This window comes from Mchenga conophoros, linkage group LG20 (assembly GCF_057382185.1).
Source record: "Mchenga conophoros isolate Kocher_MC1m ecotype Shallow Benthic linkage group LG20, M_conophoros_male_GT1.1, whole genome shotgun sequence".
NCBI classification, from domain to species: Eukaryota; Metazoa; Chordata; class Actinopteri; order Cichliformes; family Cichlidae; genus Mchenga; species Mchenga conophoros.
In genome coordinates, this window is record NC_140545.1 from 31,770,133 (window position 1) to 31,790,357 (window position 20,225).

Consider the following 20,225-nt stretch of genomic DNA (forward strand, 5'->3'; position numbering starts at 1 on the left):
AGCTTTGCGTCACTGAAATATTGATAGCCTTGTAATCACTGAGGTTTCCATATTGTTACATATTAACTTGTGTTCGCACGTCGTATTAGCATGCAAATAAATAAATAAATAATACATGTGTTTTTTCCTCAATGTCACTTCCACTTCAGCGGTAACCGTCAACAGAGTTGAGCAACATTATTTCAGAAAAATCCAGAAACAACAGGGGCGTCACTTCCGGTGGAATGTTCCAACGGACTTATCCTTGGACTTTAAAAGGACCCGCTGAAAAAGTGGCTGGGAAGTTGACAGGTAACCGGTTGTGTGATGACTGTGAAATTGAGGCCGTGGCAGCATTAAACTCAGGCGTTAAATTCATTTTCAAATTGATCTGCTGAAAAACAGAACAAAAATACATAACGAGGAAAAATAAGATTATAGGATCCCAGTGCGTGCGTTTCTCCATCCTTTGATTTGTATACACTAAGTAATCAGTGGAGCTCCTTCGAAGGTAAGATGTGACGCATTTTATATGAAATTTAGATGAAACAAGTACATTTTATACCAAGATTTTAGGCTCGCTGGGCTTTTGTCCAGCTGGTTGTGACGCAGTTGCACATCTTGCTCAAACATCGATGCTGGGGGTGGGGACTCAAACACCTCTACACATTTAAGATCGGTGTGTATTTTATTCTCAAGTCGTCGGGGATGTGTTTGTTCTGAAGGATGGAGCTGTCTGACCCTGCAGAATCTGTCCGATTCTTAGGATAGAGCGCTGCGCATTAAGGTTTCCGCTGACCAGATGTGAAGGTCCTGTTAGTTAGAACGAACAGACAGAAGGATTTAAGAAAGGGATATTGCATGGCTGTCATTTGTTTAGGATCTTTGGTATGTTTATGAAGATCGTTTCTAATCTCAATTCTCAAATAGTCCCAGTAGATCTGCAATTATAAATAAGGATGTATATATCCGGAACAGTACTGTATGTGTAATAAAAATACTCTTATTTTAATTTGTCTTTCAGTTGTTGCACTTTGAGCCAGACATGATCATGGTCCACCTGACGTCCTCCTCTGGTAGGTTCCCTTTCTCACTCTCTTCTCTTAATCTGGATTACCGTACACCTCAGCATGGGTGTCAGGGATGGAAGCTGAGGTGTACTGGCATCAAATTGGGCTGGAAAACAAATATGATGATGTTTGGACAGAAGTTTTATAAACATACACAGCACGACCAACACATTTTATAGGAGAAATTTCTTCTCGTGTTACAACTTCAGTATTATTATTGTTCATTATTGTATACTGACTATAATTTGTACATATACTAATTATAATGCTTACTTTAGCACCACACCATATTCAGTATGCCCAGTTAACCTTCGTTAACAGCTGTGCATCATTTATGCATTAATTGTAAATTCATCACCATATATTTTTTTACTATATGTCAACATTTCAGAACACATTCAATCTAAAAAGTATATAGTTTAAATTGTCCAGTGCATTCACTTAAGATTATCGACCTTTGTGAATCGTGAGCTCTGAGTTTTCCTTGTTTTCCATTTGGTCTTTTTAGTTGTTACCAGGAAACATAGGGTATTACATAACAAAGGTCTTCCCGTCATGCTTTGCACTCATTAGGGGCAACCCAGAAATAGAGACCTGTTTGAAATTGACAGTGCATCTCTGGCTCTGGCTTTCTCCTCTTTTTATTAGTGACCAAGAGAGTGAATTGAGTGGTTAGATTAAAACTTGCCAGTAAAATCTTTTAGCTAGTTTAAGCTGCATGCGTGGTTCTCTAATGATGCTTAGGGTGACAAAAGTTAACCAACTGGATTATATGGGAAGCTTGGCAATTCCATGATTTCCCGATTTAATGCAGAATCTTATCTGCATTAACTGTTGTGCTTTGTTTTTCCTGTAAAAAAAGATTTAGATAGTAATTTAAATACCAAATTGCAATCTAGGCTAAAGTTCTGAATGAAAAGTAAAAAAGCATGCTGTCAAGTTAAAGTGCAAGTGATTGTTGGCTTTCTGTTGTGTCTCATACGCTGTTTTCTTTCAGATGAAGAGTCTCTTGAATTCGCCTGGCTTTGGAATCACAGGAAGTTCAGGGTGAAAAACACTTGAAGGGTTAAATATATTGAAGCTTTGCAGGTCATTATCTGTGCATATTGTCTTGGACAGCACTGTGACTTGTTTTAAAAATATATATTAAAAAAAAAAAAAAAAGCTCACAAAAGAGGAGGCAGATAGAAAAGAATTTATTTATTTTTTTTAATTTGTGGGGCCAGTTTTTGTTTTTTGAGGGGGAGTTTTTGGGCTGGAGAGAAGCTGTGTCAGCAGTCATTCCACGTTGCTGACTGCAATAGTGAATGTAGTCTTAATACTGCAAGCTTGTTTTTCATAAAATGCAGTTTATTTCCAATTGTTGAACTGCAGGGGCTTATATTATCAATATTAATAGTGTATACATTGCTTTGAAACAGTATTTGAAACATCCTTCTGTCTTATATTTTTGTTTGTATTTTCTTTGAATGCTGTCTGAGCTTTAAATTTTAAATCCTGAATAAACAGGGAATGCTAATTTAAACTTGTTTATATTTGATAAAAAAAAAAAGTTATTTAATTTCAAAATAAATCAGCTTTTTTTTTTTTTTTTTTTTTTACAAACTTTGACATTGTTTAATGGTTGCAGCTGAACTAAACAGTCCCAGACCTGAAAACTATAAACACTGTTAAACTTGTTCCTTATTTTAACAGACCATATTTAAAGCCCTTATAAAATGGCTTAAAGGTCTGAGTACTGACTTGCTGTATCAAGCAAAATACAGGAAAAGATAAAGAACCATGTAATTGAATTACAACAATGAGAAACGTTATGTATAAATAGTGAATTTATACAGCATTTATATACTGCTTTCCTAGTCATCCAAACTGATAGAATCTGGTTATAAACTATTAATATTGACAATATAATGAAAAAACAAACCAACTAGGAAACTAGGTGGGTTGCAGGTTAATTTTAATGACAGAGTCCCCATTAAAGCCTGGGCTGCTGTGTTATTAATATTAATGTTAATTTAAGCTGTGTGAATGCTGCTGCCATGTCCTTGTGTAAGGTCAGTTTGTTTTGACCAGAGTTAACAGGCTAATTGATCTCTTGTTTGGTATGTGTCAACGCAGTAAGTCCAACTCACTCTCACTGTAGCCAAGGCTGTATGTAGTAGTCCCCTAAGTATCCATACTTGTTCCCCACACCAGTATTTGTGTGTGTTTGATCCATGATACGAGTTCACATTTGAGTTTTAACACTTACATTCATCCTGTTCAGATTTTGTATGCTATTGACTTATTTATTTTTCAAATACTATCTTTGATCTTAGAGGTTATTGCATGTGATTTTGGACAGCGTTTTGCTACAGTTAAACATGTGTAATATGTTTGATTCATTAGTATAAATGATAATATAACAAGCAGATAATGAGGCAGTCCTTAATGTTGCATGCGGTAGGCTGCACACACCTGACTTAATGTACAGTAACAAATGCATTGTAGTGATCTGAAAAGGGATGAATGTATCGTAAGGTTGGTCTCCAGCCAATAATCATGCATCTTGGTAAGTGCCATTTCTTTTACATAAGAGGAGGGAGTAATATTTTCCTTTAAAAAACAAAATTAAAAGACCTGCATTATGATTCCCATGATAAAGTGTGTAAATACTTCTTTTCTTTCAAGTAATAGATGGTATACTTAAGGTTTAAGATTACATTTCAGAATTGTTACATTTTTTTCTTCTTGTGCTCGAACTAAAGTTTGTCTAAATCCCAAAATATGATTAGTAAACTATACCAATTCAGACACTTGCATCAACATGCCATCTGGTGTGGTCTTCTGTCAGTAGGGCTTTAGCTTTTGTTTTTCTAAAACCTCAGCAGAGATTATTGACCTAACACAGAAAAATACTAACTGCTGTTATCGTTTGGTCTCAGGTTTCTTTCAGTGCACCAAAAAACTCTTTCTGAGCGATCGGGCCACAGAACTTCAGATCAAGGAGTTTGCGCGTAAAAATGCAGCTAATGCACTGTCAGTTGCCAACATGGTCATGGGCATGGCCTCGATTCTCAGCAGCCTTAATGGGTGAGTAAATAAAGGAGTAATGGGTTTTACTTGTCAGCTGCTGGATGGGCGGAGTTTGTAAGGAGGAATCATTATGTGAATGAGTGTGGAAATGAATGATGTTGTGCATCAATAACCAAACTTTAGTCATTAAACACAACGCAATAAAATCAATCAAAATTTCACAAAACCCAGGAATAAATCAGAAAACACAACAGAAAAAATAAAAGTAGTATTTCAGAAGCTGAGCTATAATTTAGCAAACATATAAGTGTTTTCAATTATTGTTATTATTATTATTATTATTGTGGTTTTATTGTTTGTGTTTTCAAACAACAATGTTATTAACATCCTGTGTTTAGCCCATCAAGGAAAATCATAATATTTATAACAGATTACGAGCCGCTCTAGGTTTAGTTTAAAGGCACAGTTTGCTTTCCCAAAAATGGCAATTTTCTGTATATAAAAAAAGAGACTTTTCTAACATTGTCAGAACTTTTGAACTTGCAGACATTTAACCCTTTTTACTTAATTGTTCAACCTAACAATGACTGGCTTTGTTCAGGCACCATCACGCTGCGTGTTGGCTCGTTCTGATTGGCTACCTCCTGGATTTGGCAGATGGAGCAGTTGCCAGGCAACTCAATGCATGCTCTGCACTGGGTAAGTGGAGTGTTGTGGTCAATAGCACTTACCAAAGATACACTTCCACTGTGGTGTTGGCAGGGCTTGCTGCACAATCTTTTTGTCTGAGCTTTTTTAATTTGGCCACACAAAGAGATCCAGTAAAGGGAACCTTTGCAATTGAAAACTCTTCTTATGTTTCCAACAGAAGAGTCATGAATAATTTATGCAATGTTATTTGAGATTCATCAAGTTAACTTCTTTCAAGTTATTTCTGTGCTCTAGACAAGACAAGATGAATGCATATTTAAATACTTGCATATTTACGCTTTAAGGACTATATTTGTGGCTTGTTTACAAAAGAGCCCAATGCCTCATAGTAAAAGGGAAAGTATAAATAGCTTTGACATTGCTTCCAGTCTGCAAATTCCTAATTTCTGAGATCCCAAAATAGTTTTCAGTTGCATCACAATACATTGTTGGCTGCACATTGCACATTGCAGGGGGCTTTGTGTCTCAACAAGCCTTTTCTGCATGACTTTGCAGGTGGGTGTTGTTGTGCCCCCCACGTATTTTGTCAAATGAACAATAACTTTCTGATTAAGCAGCCTAATTCCACGGGATCATGGCCCAATTGTCTATTTTATCCTGTTGCTTTGGGTTCTCGGCATATCTGAAATTGCTAAAATTGTTGACCCTGGACTGTGGAATTCCACCTCGTTCATCTGTGCCGTGGCCTGAATCACCTCATCCTCATCCGCTGAAAACATGCTATGTGCTCCTGAGGGATAAAGAGATAAGGCAGTGGAGAATGTTGTTTATAGAATGCCTGCCTGTTGGGCTGACACTGACATTTCCACTTGAGAAATTTTTGCACATTCACCGCACGGCTGTCACATGACATGGCACTGGCAAAGATCAGTGCTGAAGAGACATAATACATCTACTGTGGCTTTCACGATTAATGTGCTATGCTAATAGAAGCAGTGTGACACAAGCCTTTCTAAAGCTTATTAGTACAGCTATCAGCAGCAAACATGCCAAACCTTCCTTTTTCATGTTCAGGTGCAAAGCTAGATGATTTTGCTGATTTCACGACCTTTGGGATTGCGACGTCATTGCTCCTGAGAACATCTGATCTGCTCGACAACATCCTGTGCATGTGTTACGTCCTTTCTGTCTTTGTCCGCCTCTGTTTCTTCTCCAGTGGTAAGTTTAAAAAAATGTAGTCTTATTTAACACTGTCATTTTCAATTTAGTCTTTAATTTCAATCATCACTTTGCAAAGTAAGGACATAGTTTGTGTTGTTTTTCCTCATAGGCATCCCTTTCATGTATCGTGGCCTGCCCTGTATTTACTCGTCGGCCATCTTGGCAAGTGCCTCTTTGCTGTCGGGGGGAAACATGGCATTGCTCCGAGTCATTGCAGTTGCCATGATCCTCTTCATGATCAGCCAGAACTTTTACCCTCATGACAGAGTGCTGGAGTCGCAGGCCTGGAAGAAAGTAGTCTACGCTGGAGGTAAAGTAATTTTTAAGAATCTGAAAATCTTAACCGGAACTGCCAAAACCTATAAATGTTTTTACTGTTATTTACTTATTTATTCTTAATGAGGTTTGAGCCTCTTACTGCATGTGTTTATGAATTCTAAACTTAACCACAAGGAAACATTTATTTAACTTATCCCAGTCCAAATGTAAATTTAGATCGCTTTGTGCCAAAATTTGAATTTAAATTCATTGAAGCTGCTTTTTGGAAAAAATGTCCTGGCTGTTCCACATTCAAATGTTTTTGTGCTGTGATAAAGATGGAATGCTGGCTAATCAGTCCATTCTGCAGATCAAAGCATCTAGTAAACACCTCGATATTAATAAGAAGTGTTGGGGGAAAAAAACATTATTGAAGCCCAGATAATGAGTGCAACACCTTCATTTCGTGCAGACATTCAGTTTCTTTTTTGTGTTTTTATTCTCAGGAATCATCATGTTGTTCTGCTCTTCCTTCCCTCCTGCGTGTATGTACTACCTGCTGTGGTCTGTCTCCTACATTTTGTTCCCAACATCCCTATGGAGCAGTAAAGTGTAAAAGGGATGCTGGCACGCTTAAAAACACTCCCAAACAGGTTTACCTCAGCCCGTCCAGGTGAACCAAGGCTTACAGATTACTGCTGCGTCTTACTGCTGTGGAGGATTCAAGCTAATTCATGCATCACATGCATGCACTCTGCTTAATGTTTTTATTTTGTTTTGTTTTTTTTAGATGACACCTCTGAGGGAACCTAAAATCAGTAAGAATGATTAGCAAGGCATTTTATGTTACTGGTGAGGATTAACCTTCATCCTGTCATCTATTAAACCCCCTTCTTCAGTATTAATCCAATCTTGGTCAGTATTGGGAGCACATGGCAGCAAGCACATCTACAGTATGATTCTAAATATTATTTTAAAAAATATATATATTTCCAATATTTTCTTACTTCTAACTTGTTGTGGTTTATCGCAAATGACTTAATAATATTTATTTCATAGTGTTGAGTGTAGTTAAAGAAATGGCTACTGAAATAGTAACAATTATGTAGGTATGTGCTCTAATCCATGAATCAAAAGTAATATCTCATTGAGATTCAGAATTTCATGCCCTCTCTGCATCTATACTTTAAAACAAAGTCATTTTAATTCATCCAGTAGACCCATTTTGATTGAAATTATATTTTTTAACGTTTGTTTTTTGGATTGAGATCATTACCGTTTACGGAGAGGTCTTAAATCCAGTGATAAAGGAAAATATAATTATTTAATATGATTGTAGTGTCCTTCACAATTTTGATTTGCTGTTTGAATATATGTTTTAAATAACTTACTGACCAGTACTCTTGTAAGTTAGGGGCTTTTATTTAAGCTTCAAGACTATATGATGCAATAGATTCCCTTATTTCATCAATGTGTGATTATTTTTTTATTGGGTTATTATATGCATTTGCCTCTGTTTTAAGAGGCATTATGGTTTAAATAGTAAGTAAATCCACACTGGACTGTAATGATGTGATGAATTAGTGATGTCACAACAGGTGTCTTTAGAACATCTTATGTGGCATAAGGAGTCAAGTTGAAATACTAAATCCCCAGCAGTTTTCTGCCTCATGTAGTGTGACTTTACCCTTAGAGAGGCTTCCAAACCTTTCCTGCCATCTAGTGGGTAAAATTACTGCACGTTCTGCTTCAACTTAAAGGTAAGATAATGTCAGAGTCAGTGCTGAGTTTGATCACAAGCATAGTGCAGCAGACATTAAACCCGAAGAGGCTGGTGGAGGAAATAATGTGTGTGATGATATTGGCCAGTATATATCTGATCTGAGACAAATCACTTGTTTTGTAGATCTTATTTAGTAAGAACGCATTTTTGAAATCTCTCATTGTGTTTCACAGTGGGTGTTAGTGCCTCTCTGCATTGTGAGTAACAAATGATTATGATTGTTAGGTTTTTCTCTGCATGTATTATTGTAAGGTCTACCTTACAATATAAAGGCGACTGTTGTTGTGATTTGTATAAATAAAATTGAATTGAAATGAGAAGATTATATAGTTTTGTACCAATTTGTTCAGAAGCCCGATGAAATGTGAGCACAGAGTAACAGTTGAATGTGTCTGTTTTCAGGCCTAAAGATAGCAGGGCGGGCAACAAATCATAATTTACACAAATTATGATTTGTTGCCCGCCCTTTAAAAAACCATCATCCTTGAGCTCACACTCAGAGGTGTATGAAATCACTCGCAGTTTAGGTTCAGTGATTTTAGTTACTTTAATCAGTCTTCTGTAAGCCACAGCTTTTTGGAACTTAAGTTATCCCTATTATTCTGCCTTAAAGAGCTATTTGAAGCAATGATAATCAAGTGGAGCACAATTTTACAACACAAGATCTTTGTTAAGAAATAAAAAAACAAAAACAAATGTAATGTCTTCTGATTCAGTTATGATTTAAAATTACTGTAGTTCATTCTCGACATGGTTTACGATAACCAGTGTTACGATTAAAATCGACAGTGAACTGAGCGCAGATGTACTTGTCATTCATTGGTGGATTCAGCTTTTCTGTTTGGGTGTTTCTGGTTTTGAAACTGTAAAGTCACAGTAATTAATGTCTGCATGCCAAGAGCATTATAGATACAAAAACTGTACTTTGCCCAAAGATAGTGGAAAAGTTCTCAAGTATTACTAAAATCTGTGCTTTTAGATCTGTACAATTTGACCACAAGGCTGTATTAATAAAAAAAAATAATACTTGGAATTATTGTCTTGATTCATTATATTTTTACTGAACTGGAAATGTTAGAACTCCTGTAGTCACTTTTACCATGTCGGATTGCTATCAACGTCTCAACTAAACCCATACACGGTTATTAATAAATTGTGATTGATCTCTAATGTGAATGTTACTGACATATTTACCATACACTCACTGGACAATTTACCCTTTTGCCTTCAGAGTTCTTAATGACATAGATTCAGCAAGGTGCCGGAAACATTCCTCAGAGATTCTGGTCAATATTGATATGATGGCATCACACAGTTGCTGCAGATTTTCTGGCTGCACATGTATGATGCTAGTCTTCTGGGCCATCACGTCCCCAAAGGTGTTCTACTGGTTTTAGAGTTAGTGGCCACTGGGGGCCACTAGAATACAGAGAACTCATTGTCAAGTTCAAAAACAACATTTTTGAGATGACTTGAAGTTTTCAGCATTGCAGGCATTAGGAGACAAGCACAATGTAGTCATAGAGGGATTGACATGGTTAGCAACAATACTCAGGTGGCCTTTAAATGATGCTCAGCTGGTACTAAGGAGCCAAAAGTGTTTCAAGAAAATACGCCCGACACCATTACATCACCAGCAGGCTATCGAGGTGATACAAGACAGGATGGATCCACACTTTAGAGGGTTTTTTTTTTACTAACTTCTGACCCTACCATTTAAATTTTGTAGCAAAATCTGACACTTATCAAACAGGCAACAGTTTTCCATCTTTTGTTGTACACTTTTGGAGAGACTGTGTGAAATGTAGCCTCAGTTTCCTGAGCTGACAGGAGTGGCACCTGGTGTGATCTTCTGCTGCTACAGCTCATTCACTCCAGGGTTTGGTGTATTGTGCCTTCACAGCATACCTTGGCTGTGCTAGTTTATTTGAGTTACTGCTGTTTTCTTATCATCTCAAAGCAACCTGTCCTCTGGCCTTTGTCATCAGTAAGGCATTTTCACCCCCACTGGGTATCTTTATTTTTCTAGTAAAATAGTAAAATCCTAGTAAAACACTCAAACCAGCTCATCTGGCAATCATATCATGTTTAAAGTCAAAATGTGATAGTTTCTTCTGATTCTTCTTCTGGTCTGAATTTCAGAAAGACTTTTCACTATTTCTTATATACCTACATTTAATGAGTTGCTACCATGTGATTAGCTGATTCAATAACTGCATCAACCAGCACCTGTTGTTTTGCCCCCAACAACAAGTATACCCGAGAAAGTGGCGGATGAGCGTAGGTCTATTCGATCAGTCCTGCCATTCTCTTATATTCAGTTATGTCAATGACCTCAGAAATACAAATCGGTGTTGTATCAGCAATGTGCAGCGAGGACTCAAACAGCTTGATGATGGCTGAAAATGCTGGTCGCTCTTTGAAGCTCCACATCCAACAGTACTTCATCAGGTCATACCTAAATACATATGGAGACATTTAGAATTCATCTGCATTTCATCTGTTTCACAAGCAAATCAGTATCACTGTCATGGCTGCTTATCATATGAAGCTAACCAATCACAATCCTGGATAGCCTGTCACAAAGACTTTTAAAGTTAGAGGTAAACACTGAGCAAACACTGAGTGAATTAGTGAGCTTTAGAGGTGCTGGTTCTTAGACAAGCCTGATAGCTTCTTGCAGCAGTTTTATATTAAACATGAAAAGACGAGTGTCAATCTTGTCATCTGAATTATTATCAAATCTGCAAACTGCATCTTTAACTCATCCTCATTGCAGGGACTTTAAATCTTAATGCAGTTTTTGTGAGTTTGAACTGACTTTGACTTTGACTATACTGTACTTAATGCATGTATTTATATATATATATATATATATATATATATATATATATATATATATATATATATACACACACTCCATACAGATTTGTTCATACGTCCCTGTCTATTGCTTGCTTTTAGGTGAATTACACGTACAAAAGTCCACCGCAGTTCTTTGGTCTCTTCATTCGATAAGACGCCTGCAGCTTTGGAAGCACTGTTGAAGGCTTCAGCTCAGGGTATGGAGGGGATCCTGAGGTATGGGAAAAAAGCATTTTTTATTAGCTCTGTAATGTTGTTAATGGTTTGATTGTAGTAATTAGTAGATTTGGATTAAGATAAGATAGAAATGTACTATAAAACTTTGGCAGATAAGATGACAGTACTTTACCTAAAGTGATCAGTTCATATAGTAGGATTCCAAATGACCACCTGGTGTGCGGGGAGAACAAAACAAAACACTGTGACTCATAGAAACATGATTTTTAAAGCATGTAATGCACATACAAGAGCAAAGACAAAAAATGTGAATAATAAAAAATATATATCGTGTGTCTTTGTTTTGTTTCCTTAGCCATAACTCTGCCCTTACACGTCGCTTCTGTCGATACTGAGCAGCATCATAATCCGCTCTGGAGCCTGCCATTTCAATGGCACCTTTGCTGCCCTTTGTCTAATTGCTGAATCCATTTTGCGTCCTTCAAATGCCACGCCCAGGCCAGATACTCGAGCCGAGAGGCCTGGGCCAATTAAGATGTTTCTGGCAGCAACATCACCATGCACCAGCCTGTGCTCTGACATCAGGTAATCCTGGAGGAGGATCCAATTACAGCTAAACATGTCAATCTTTTTGTTGCAACAGTTATTCAAGATTCAAGATAAACAACACTTTCCAGCATCTTGGGGGGAAGAAATGGCAGAATGTCATCTGCTGTAGGGCGTGACATCTAAAATGAACTCGTTTTATTTCAGTTGTGTGTTGGGAATAATTGGTCTAAAAAAAGTGACTCACCAGGCCAGCTGCAATCTGTTTTGCCACCAGAAACACTGACCTCTCAGAGAAGTTTTGCGAGGGATCTGCAGTGCTTAAATTGTTCTGGAGTTAAAAATAAGTCCTTGTCATTGCAATACATTGAATAATTGAAGATTGCCTTTGCCACTGAATAGGTAGAAGGTTTGGATCACTTACATTTCTAAGTGTCCAGAGGAAGTGAAGGAGATTCCCTGGGTTGTAGGCATCTAAAACCAGGTACATGGGTAGACGTTTGGTGTGACAGTGCAGCATCTGCACCACATTTTCATGTTTACACACTGAAGCACAGAAGAGGAGCCACTCAACAAATTCTTTAGCTTCAGGCTTGCCAGAGGCATCTGTATGGGATTAAATTAATAGAATAAAAACTGGACAAGCTTAACTCCAGTGATGACCCTTGCTTTATATCAGATTTATACAGTACCTCGAAGGCACTTAACCACCACGACAGAAGAGGCTCCACCTTTCTTCTTCAGCAGACCTTTACAAATGGGGCCATAGCAACCAGTCTGCCAAAACTCTAGTCCCTCAAGAACACACTCTTCTGGGATTTCCCAGGGATCTAAAGCTGCCGGGACCTTTGGAGGACCTACAGAAGCTGTAGACAGGGATACAATCTGCTGGCCTGATACAAGGGCAAATATAAGTAAATAAGCACTTGGCATTACTATGAGACACTCAAACAGAAATATGTTAGATTTTTAAAGGATTTCACGCTGTTTTAATGAATTGACATATAGTTATTGCAGCTCCTACCATTTTTAAAATGAGGTGAAGTCCTGTGTCGTCGTTCTTTATTTTTACATAGAGTATAAAAAATGAGAGCCACCACTAACACCGTGCTCAGAGCCAACAGGGAAGGGATTATAATGAGGGCAAGTGTGCCTGATGACTCTTCATCTACAAAACAAGTTAAAGAAGCAGGTTCAGAACATTTCAAAGTACACGCTGTTGCTTTCACCATTTCACAATTACTTTTTCACACAGGGGCAGGTCGTTTGTCATAGCTTTTTCCCCCTTGAGAAATTACACCATCATCTAAAAACTGCATTTTGTATTTACCCCGGTAATCTTTGTCTTTGTGACAAACATGCAACAAACTAAGAAATCAGGAAGGGGTCAAATGCTCTAGCTGTCGTGTATACAAGGCAAATGAACTTCCAGCTAATAGCAATGCAATCATTATCATGTTTAAAACTTACAGGATGGACAGAGAGAGGTGTCATTGCTACATTTTGTGTCCACGTCCATTAGGAGCAGGTCGCATTTCTCAAATGTGGGAGAATCTGCAGACCGTATCAACAAAAGCAATTCAAGGGTTGCCAGTCGAGAATTTTATTCCGGTGTTGAGTAAAACTAATTAACTTTGAAGTCATTTGAAAATGAAAAAAACAAAACAAAAAACGAGCAACGCACAGTCTAAATGTTAAAAATTAGTCTTCCTACCTGACACCAGAGGCTCTATTGTGCGGGTGAACAAACATTTACAGACCTTATAATATAAAAATTAACAGCAGTGGGGAAAAAAGAGAAAAGAAATCATAATAACACAGCTGTTATCAGCGGCTTTTCAGAATACAGGCTCGGCACTGTGAGGGCGCTGACCGGAGAGTGGCGCTGGAAAGTTGACTGACTGTTAATTATTAGCAAAGCAACAGAAACGATAACATTAACAGGAGTCATGCTCACACTTAATGCAACCAAAACAGGTTAGTCACTAAACTGTGATGAACACACACACACATCTCACAAGAAATGTGTCTCTGCTTCATCAGACAAAATATGAAAGACAAAGTAGATAACAGGTACGGGCGTTAAGAAAAAGGGGTAAACCAGGTAAAAAAAAAAATTAAATTAGTGAGCTAAATAAAATGTATATTTAAATGCGCTAACGCCGATGTTTATTTACTATATTCATATATAATTAATCGCATCGGATGTGTAAGATTAGTTAAAATCTAATAGTTTTACAAGTGAATGTTGCCAGCTGGCGCTTTGGATGACATGCCAGCCTCAGTCTGTTGGCAACCACAAGAGGGCAGACTTGCACAAAAAATCAACAACCACTACTACAATTAACCGACACACAACCTTCCTAGTTCCAGATCTCCAAACGCATTTCACGGACCTAAAGCAACCATGTAAAATTCAGGAATCACTCAGAAGCTGTTGCACTTTGCAATAGGAATACAAAGAAATTTGGAGAAAAAAATCCAAACCGCAGACCAAAGGTCATACACAGAGATAGGTTACCCATCTCTGGCTATCTGCAAGCATGTTCTACGTGAAAATACGCGTCCCCAAGGGGGAACTCCGCCTTGCAACGGACTGAAAACACTCACAGAACTCCCACCCTTTGCCATTCACCATTGGCGTAATATACGCGCTTTGGGAACGCCTCCCACATCTCCGATTGGACAGAACTGCCTCCCGTCATAAAAGCAACACGGAAAACGATTAAAAAAAGTTATGGAGCGAAGCCTAATCGGATCACGTCTGTTGCATGCTGCTGCATAGTTTTCAGAATAAAAAAAATCAGCTGTGCTTCTGGAAAAAACAGGAGAGAGCGCATAGCGCGCGACGAGGCGCAACGAGCAGAGTTTCGGTGTTTTGAAAGGATCAGATAACCGATAACCGCTGAGTTCGGGGGAGGACCAGGTGTGTTTTCCCGTTTCTAAGGACTGCCTTGTTGATGTCACCATGGAGGAGTGCTGGCGAGTAGGACAGGTGCGCAGGGTGAAGTTGCCTCAGTGGGTTCGCATGAGGAACTGTCAGTGACAGAGGACTTTTTCAGCAGCTGATGAACCTCGTATAAACCCATTTTTTTTCACGTTTTCCTGTATTTTATTTTATTTTATTTTTTAAATAAACTATTTCCGTCAGTGTTGTCAAATGTGCTGGCGTTTCCTGAAGTCAAGAGTGGGCTATATGCTATTTTCCCCACGCTTTTCTGACAGGCACTGGTGCGCGCAAACTGCTGGACTCGCCGGTTCCGTCCTGCTCTGTAACACATATCGGGGTGTAACAGTGCGGGGGAAGCTACTGTTGGTTATTAACCGCACATTGCTGTGAACTGGGGTGTGGGATCGAGACGCCCCAGCATCAGAATCAGCACTTTCCGCTTCAATGCGACACTGACGCAGCTGGTCTCACATTCCAGTCGCGGACAGGTGATGCTCGGATAAGTCAATGGAAGGATATTTGATTCTCAGGAGCAGCTGAGCAAAAAACAACAAGCAAACAAACAAACAAAAAACCAAGAGTTGTTTTCCTCGAGATGGAATACACCACAAGGCAGCAGCATCATTAACTTCTCTAATCGGCAATGATTTTTCCGTGCGTCATTGTGTCTTAGGTTTTGAAGCGGTTGTTGCTTTGAAGGACAATCGTTCTTGGACTTCCCTATAGGTTTTCAACATCTACCAACAATGTCCAAGACACTGAAAAAGAAGAAGCACTGGTCAAGTAAAGTGCAGGAGTGCACCGTCTCGTGGGGAGGTTCCGGGGAGCTGGTCACTGTAGCGGAGGTGCGAGGTGGCGCTGAGCTGGGAGAGTTCCCCTATCTTGGACACATAGTGTCGGAGGCGTTGGTGTGTCACGCCGGGAGGCTTCCCAGCATTGGGGACGTTCTGCTGGAGGTTAATGGCACTCCCGTGAGCGGACTCACAAACCGAGACACGCTGGCTGTCATCCGCCACTTTCGGGAGCCAGTCCGCCTGAAGACTGTGAAACCAGGTGTGTGTCCAATGTTATTTTAAATCACTATGACATCCTTACATACGAAAATAAACCTGACACGTGTTTTTTAAAATAATTCCCCCCTGAAAATGAGAACCTGAAAATAAGAACTGTGGACTGGTGTGACTGAGATGAGGAGGTAGCCTGTGTTAAAGTGTGTGCGTGTGTGCGTTTGGTTTATATTTGGAAGCAGACTTGCAGGTCAGCCTTGTATTTTCAGTTGGCCTAAGCATATCTAAATTGTCAATCAGCATACTTCACATTCTTTCATTCATTCATGTGGTGACTCATATTTACACAACCCCTTTACTGGAGTAAAATCCTGCCAGACAGCATTTGTAAAGGGCATGCTGTGTTTCACCATGCTTCCTCATCTTCTCCACATCTGCATGGTTCAAAGATAAGACACGAACCCCCATTAAGGTCACAGGCCTCTGCATGAACTCGCATAATACACATAATCTTCATTTTATCACTGCACAAGTGTCACATCTACACTTGTGAGCTTGTGTGTTCCACATTAAGAGACTCATAATTCAATGCATGAAGGTAAATATACACTGTTATTCAAATATTTGATATATTATGTTCAGTAGATCTGCTCATAGTGCACTTATTGGCTCTGTCTTTGTTGTTATCTTACTTACTAGCGGTAGTTTATAATTCTTCCTGTCCTGCACATACATGCTTAATCAATGCCACTGTATTATATGTGTAAAAACATACCGGATACAAACTAGCCAACTGAAGGAGTGTAAATGGAGGCATAATAGTGGCAAGGGATTTGTTAATGGTTACCTTGCCCTGTTAGACTATGTCATTTCGCTTGCATTGTAAAGGTGAGAATGAGTCTAATTGGATCAATTACACACATGCACCTACTTTAGTTGCCAGAATGCTGCACACACACTTGACTATATTTACTTTGTAGTTGGTTTCTATTACAATACATAAGTATCAATTCTAATATTCTTGGATGTACTGGTGAGATATATATATATATATATATATATATATATATATATATATATATATATATATATTATTGCATTAGGTCAGTTCTCAACACCTACACTATTGCAAACATTTCTTATTGACCTTGTGTTACGTAATGCATTTTAAGTGATGTTCAAGCTGCACTTGCTCATCCCTAGGCTGCTTACCATCAGTTCCTCTGTTCCCCATGGGACCTCACTGTGTGTTTAGATCTGTCCCCTCATCCATGATTAATTCATGCATCATCCATTATTGATGGCCGCTGCCTGCCAGGATGACTAGTGGCTGATGACCAGATCATATGTTAGCCGACTGGCATTCTTGTAAACTTGCATTCTCACGAGATTGCAAAGTTAGGAGAGGAGACATGCAAGTACAGAGCTGTGGATCTTGTGGTTGTTTAGGTTAGGTTTTGTCCCCTTCAGTGAAAAAAATGTTATAGTACATTATTGCATGTTTACCTTGTGCTTGCAGAGCAAACAGTAAAAGAAGTTAGAAAAGGAATAATTTTTCAGGTGTCTACCTGATGGAAATTTTCCATCTTTTCTTGTTGCCTAGTTTGTCTTCACCTTATCTTCACCCCACAGCCGATTATGGCTTATCGCTACACTTTGCTATTTCCCATCACCTCTGATATTTTACCATATCTAATCTTTTATGTTCATTCTCACTTTTGCCTTGATACTTTTTTCCTAATCTTCTTGCATCTATGCGCTCCTCTTCCTACTACTAATTTAACAATCTTGCATTGCCCTTCTACTGGATCATATTAAATGGTAAATGGCCTGTATTTATATAGCGCTTTACTAGTCCCTAAGGACCCCAAAGCCCTTCACACATCCAGTCATCCACCCATTCACACACTGGTGATGGCAAGCCACATTGTAGCCACAGCCACCCTGGGGCGCACTGACAGAGGCGAGGCAGTCGGACACTGACCACCACCAGTAGGCAACGGGTGAAGTGTCTTGCCCAAGGACACAACGACCGAGACTGTCCAAGCCGGGGCTCGAACAGGCAACCTTCCAATTACAAGACGAAGTCCCAACTCCAAATATTAATGTTACCTTTCTGCCACGACAGTTTTGCAGCTTTAAAATCAAATAACATTTTTGTTTTTTCATCAAAGCTGAGAGTTGTTGATGTTTCGCCTCTGCCATCAAGACAGAAAACAGAAGTTTGTCTCTAGTGGTCCTCTGGCTCCTGCCCAGCCAATGCACTCAATATGCAGCTCCCATCCTGAGAGCTGAGCAAGGCAGTAACCTTGAGGGGACGATTGAGAGTAGAAAGGTAGTGACGGCCGTTACCTGTCGCAGTTTAGAGACCTGTGAGTGGGCAGGTCATTGATTAATGCTGTAAACAGACATAGATCTGCTTGTTTTTGCCTCATGGAGCTTAATGGATGGGCCATTTACCTCCCAGGTCCTGAAGCACCTTAGTTACAAATCAGGTCTGTAACTGAAGTTGTTAAAAAAAAAAAATTAAAAAAAAGGCTCTTGGAAAATTTTCTGTCTCTTTTTTTTTTTTTTAAAGTCTCACAGATGGATAATGATGATGATAAGACCAATGTTCACTTTTTACAGTGTCATGAAATTCTGTCTAAGGAAAGCACGTGGAAACCTTTCTGGAGGCGAGATTTAGATTGTCACATTTCAAAGTGCTAATTGTTTTCTCAGTTAACACATTTCTCTTTTAGACTTAGAAAGTCTTGTGATAAATGTGGTGTTAAAATGTACCCGCATATAAGTAATGCAAGTATAACATTACAATAAAGCGGGGGATGATTCTGCTGGACCTTTTACTTAAGGTGTTAATAAAAGTGACATTTTCTTTAAAGGAAACAGAAATGAAGTCTTTTATTTTTCTTGATTTTGAATATTTTTCCTTGTTCATACAACAGATGAATTAAGCTTCAGCTAGGTATCTTGAGATGCCACATGAGCCTTTTTATTGCAGAGAAGCGTTTTTTAAAAATTTCTTCATGTAAATCAAAAACACCGGCAATCTAGTCTGTTTGTTTGTCTGTGTGGGTGTGTGTGTCGGGGTGGGTGTGTGTGGGTTGGGAGGAAGGAAGTATTCAAAATATGTAATTCAGTGCAAACACACTCCACTTAATAATACGGGAGTGGTGATGTCAAATGAGCTTCCTCACGCTTGCCTATCCAAAGCACCTCGGGTATCTTGCTTGAGGATTTGAACAATAAAGTCCTTTTTAATGCATGTAACCCCCATTTTAACTAATGAGCCAAAAAAGAATCCTGAAGACATTGCCATGAGCAATCCTGTAACAATAAACTTCAATAATAAAGTAGGAGATAATTTCAGTGGATTTTATTCCACCTGTTAGGCCTTTTTCCTTGGATCTTCTTACGCTGTCATATATCACTAACCTGTGATGCTCGGTGCTTTCCAGGAGTGAGTTAATATGATGAAATGCTTTACTTTCCATTCTTAATTTGCTTTGACGACTACCTGAAAATGTGCTTTCATGCGTGTAGTTGATGCTATGGCTGTTGCTGAGCAAATGTCGAATTCAGCACCTTTACTAAGTGCACCTTATGTTTAGCGCTGCAACCAATAATTATGTTCATGACTGAATTCTGTTATTTTCCTGAATGAGTCAAGATGTTATTTTTCGGCCTATGATTATTTCCATAAACTAACTGTGATGTCTTGAAATGTGCCGTTTGATCAAAGGGACAGTTCGAAATATTCGAAAGATATTCAGTTTTCTGTTATGACACAGAAAAGAACCAAATCCTCAAATCTTAGAAGCTCATAATGTTTGGTGTTTTGTCTGTTAAAGTTATTATTAGTGTAATTCCAGCTGTTTCCATCTATTTAATGGCTTTGTAGATTGTCTTACAGGAAGACAGTCTTGACTATTTTAAATGTTCCTGATTTTGGAATCCATTGCCGAATCACTGGAGGTTTTCTAGTTGTCTTTTTTTTTTCATTACATTGTTGAAAACTGGATTTCTTTACCAACGTTAGCCTCACTTGGTAATTTGCTCCTTTTTCATGTCTAAAGTAGAGACTCTCACTTTCTTTTCTTTTTTGTCTCACCGGTGTAACATCGAGTTTCACATCTCACACGTGTGCCATCAGGAGTACAGCGGAGCATTAAGCGCACAGTTTGTGTTAATGTGATTCCCTCACAGGTTCAGTCAGAGCTTCGACTAAGCTGCTCTAACCCAGCTGAGACGAGCTGTCAGCGTGTGTCTGGTTCTGTGGCTCCTTCTCCCCATGGTAAATGTAACTTCGGTTCCAGTTGCTGCTTTTTTTCCCTGTGCGTCTACTGTGAAGCCCAGGTTTGTCCTAGAATTTACCTTGGAAAGAAGGTGAAAGTTTTTGCATACCCAGATACTTTGAAGTGTATTAGATTTCTCTTTACAATCTGAGTGCCATAAAACACAGTCAGTGTTACAAGTGCAAAAGGAGCTTTATTGGTACCCTTAGTTTCTGCGGTCTCTACTTCATTGGGTTTTTTCTATGCCTGTTAAAGTGTACGCATCTTTACATTTAAGTCACATCCATCCATCATGGCCTCCTACTGGCTGGAATCCCAGCTCATTCCCCAGTCCAAACTTCTGCACCTTTTGCCTTTACACCAATCAGTGACATGGGATGATGGTTTGCTCAACTCCCCAGATGACAG

The 20,225-nt window shown here is 38.8% G+C and overlaps 3 protein-coding genes across 8 annotated transcripts in view; 2 read left to right on the plus strand and 1 right to left on the minus strand.

Moving 5' to 3' along the window:
• Positions 1–263: 263 nt before the first annotated feature.
• On the plus strand, positions 264–8,297 carry tmem269 (transmembrane protein 269). Of its 2 annotated transcripts, none has more exons than XM_085259053.1 (7): positions 264–490; positions 1,004–1,055; positions 3,974–4,121; positions 4,666–4,763; positions 5,790–5,933; positions 6,046–6,246; positions 6,701–8,297. In XM_085259053.1, the coding sequence occupies exons 2-7, from the start codon at positions 1,025–1,027 to the stop codon at positions 6,808–6,810; spliced, it is 732 nt and encodes a 243-aa protein (XP_085115179.1). In that variant the 5' UTR covers positions 264–490; positions 1,004–1,024; the 3' UTR covers positions 6,811–8,297. The 2 variants fall into 2 exon arrangements, with proteins under 2 accessions (XP_085115179.1, XP_085115178.1); XM_085259052.1 differs by lacking the exon at positions 264–490 and adding an exon at positions 674–867.
• Positions 6,959–13,456, minus strand: LOC146551172 (tyrosine-protein kinase STYK1). 2 transcript variants are annotated; one of them, XM_085259050.1, is made up of 10 exons: positions 13,280–13,456; positions 13,036–13,119; positions 12,590–12,733; positions 12,258–12,431; positions 11,990–12,171; positions 11,813–11,896; positions 11,393–11,610; positions 11,192–11,232; positions 10,957–11,053; positions 6,959–10,435 (listed from the first exon to the last, which is right to left on the minus strand). In XM_085259050.1, the coding sequence occupies exons 2-10, from the start codon at positions 13,082–13,084 to the stop codon at positions 10,264–10,266; spliced, it is 1,161 nt and encodes a 386-aa protein (XP_085115176.1). In that variant the 5' UTR covers positions 13,085–13,119; positions 13,280–13,456; the 3' UTR covers positions 6,959–10,263. The 2 variants fall into 2 exon arrangements, with proteins under 2 accessions (XP_085115176.1, XP_085115175.1); XM_085259049.1 differs by having other exon boundaries at positions 12,258–12,458; positions 13,280–13,455.
• A 503-nt stretch (positions 13,457–13,959) lies between these two features.
• magi3a (membrane associated guanylate kinase, WW and PDZ domain containing 3a) overlaps positions 13,960–20,225 on the plus strand; it is a 107,922-nt gene continuing 101,656 nt past the window's right edge. For 3 of the 4 annotated variants that reach the window (XM_085259042.1, XM_085259043.1, XM_085259041.1), the window contains exon 1: positions 13,960–15,568. In XM_085259042.1, the coding sequence (XP_085115168.1) occupies positions 15,262–15,568 (307 nt within the window). In that variant the 5' untranslated portion in view covers positions 13,960–15,261. The remainder of the gene's footprint in view (positions 15,569–20,225) is intronic. The other variant, XM_085259040.1, reaches the window with a different exon arrangement.

Coding starts and splice junctions, on each gene's coding strand:
- LOC146551172 (XM_085259049.1), bottom strand. CDS start 13,084: ATGGACGTGGACACAAAATGTAGCAATGACACCTCTCTCTGTCCATCC. Junction 12,172..12,257: donor GGTGGTTAAGTGCCTTCGAG/GTACTGTATAAA, acceptor AATCCCATACAG/ATGCCTCTGGCAAGCCTGAA. Junction 11,897..11,989: donor TCCTCTGGACACTTAGAAAT/GTAAGTGATCCA, acceptor TTTTAACTCCAG/AACAATTTAAGCACTGCAGA.
- tmem269 (XM_085259052.1), top strand. CDS start 841: ATGGCTGTCATTTGTTTAGGATCTTTG. Junction 1,056..3,973: donor CCACCTGACGTCCTCCTCTG/GTAGGTTCCCTT, acceptor GTTTGGTCTCAG/GTTTCTTTCAGTGCACCAAA. Junction 4,764..5,789: donor CAATGCATGCTCTGCACTGG/GTAAGTGGAGTG, acceptor TTTCATGTTCAG/GTGCAAAGCTAGATGATTTT.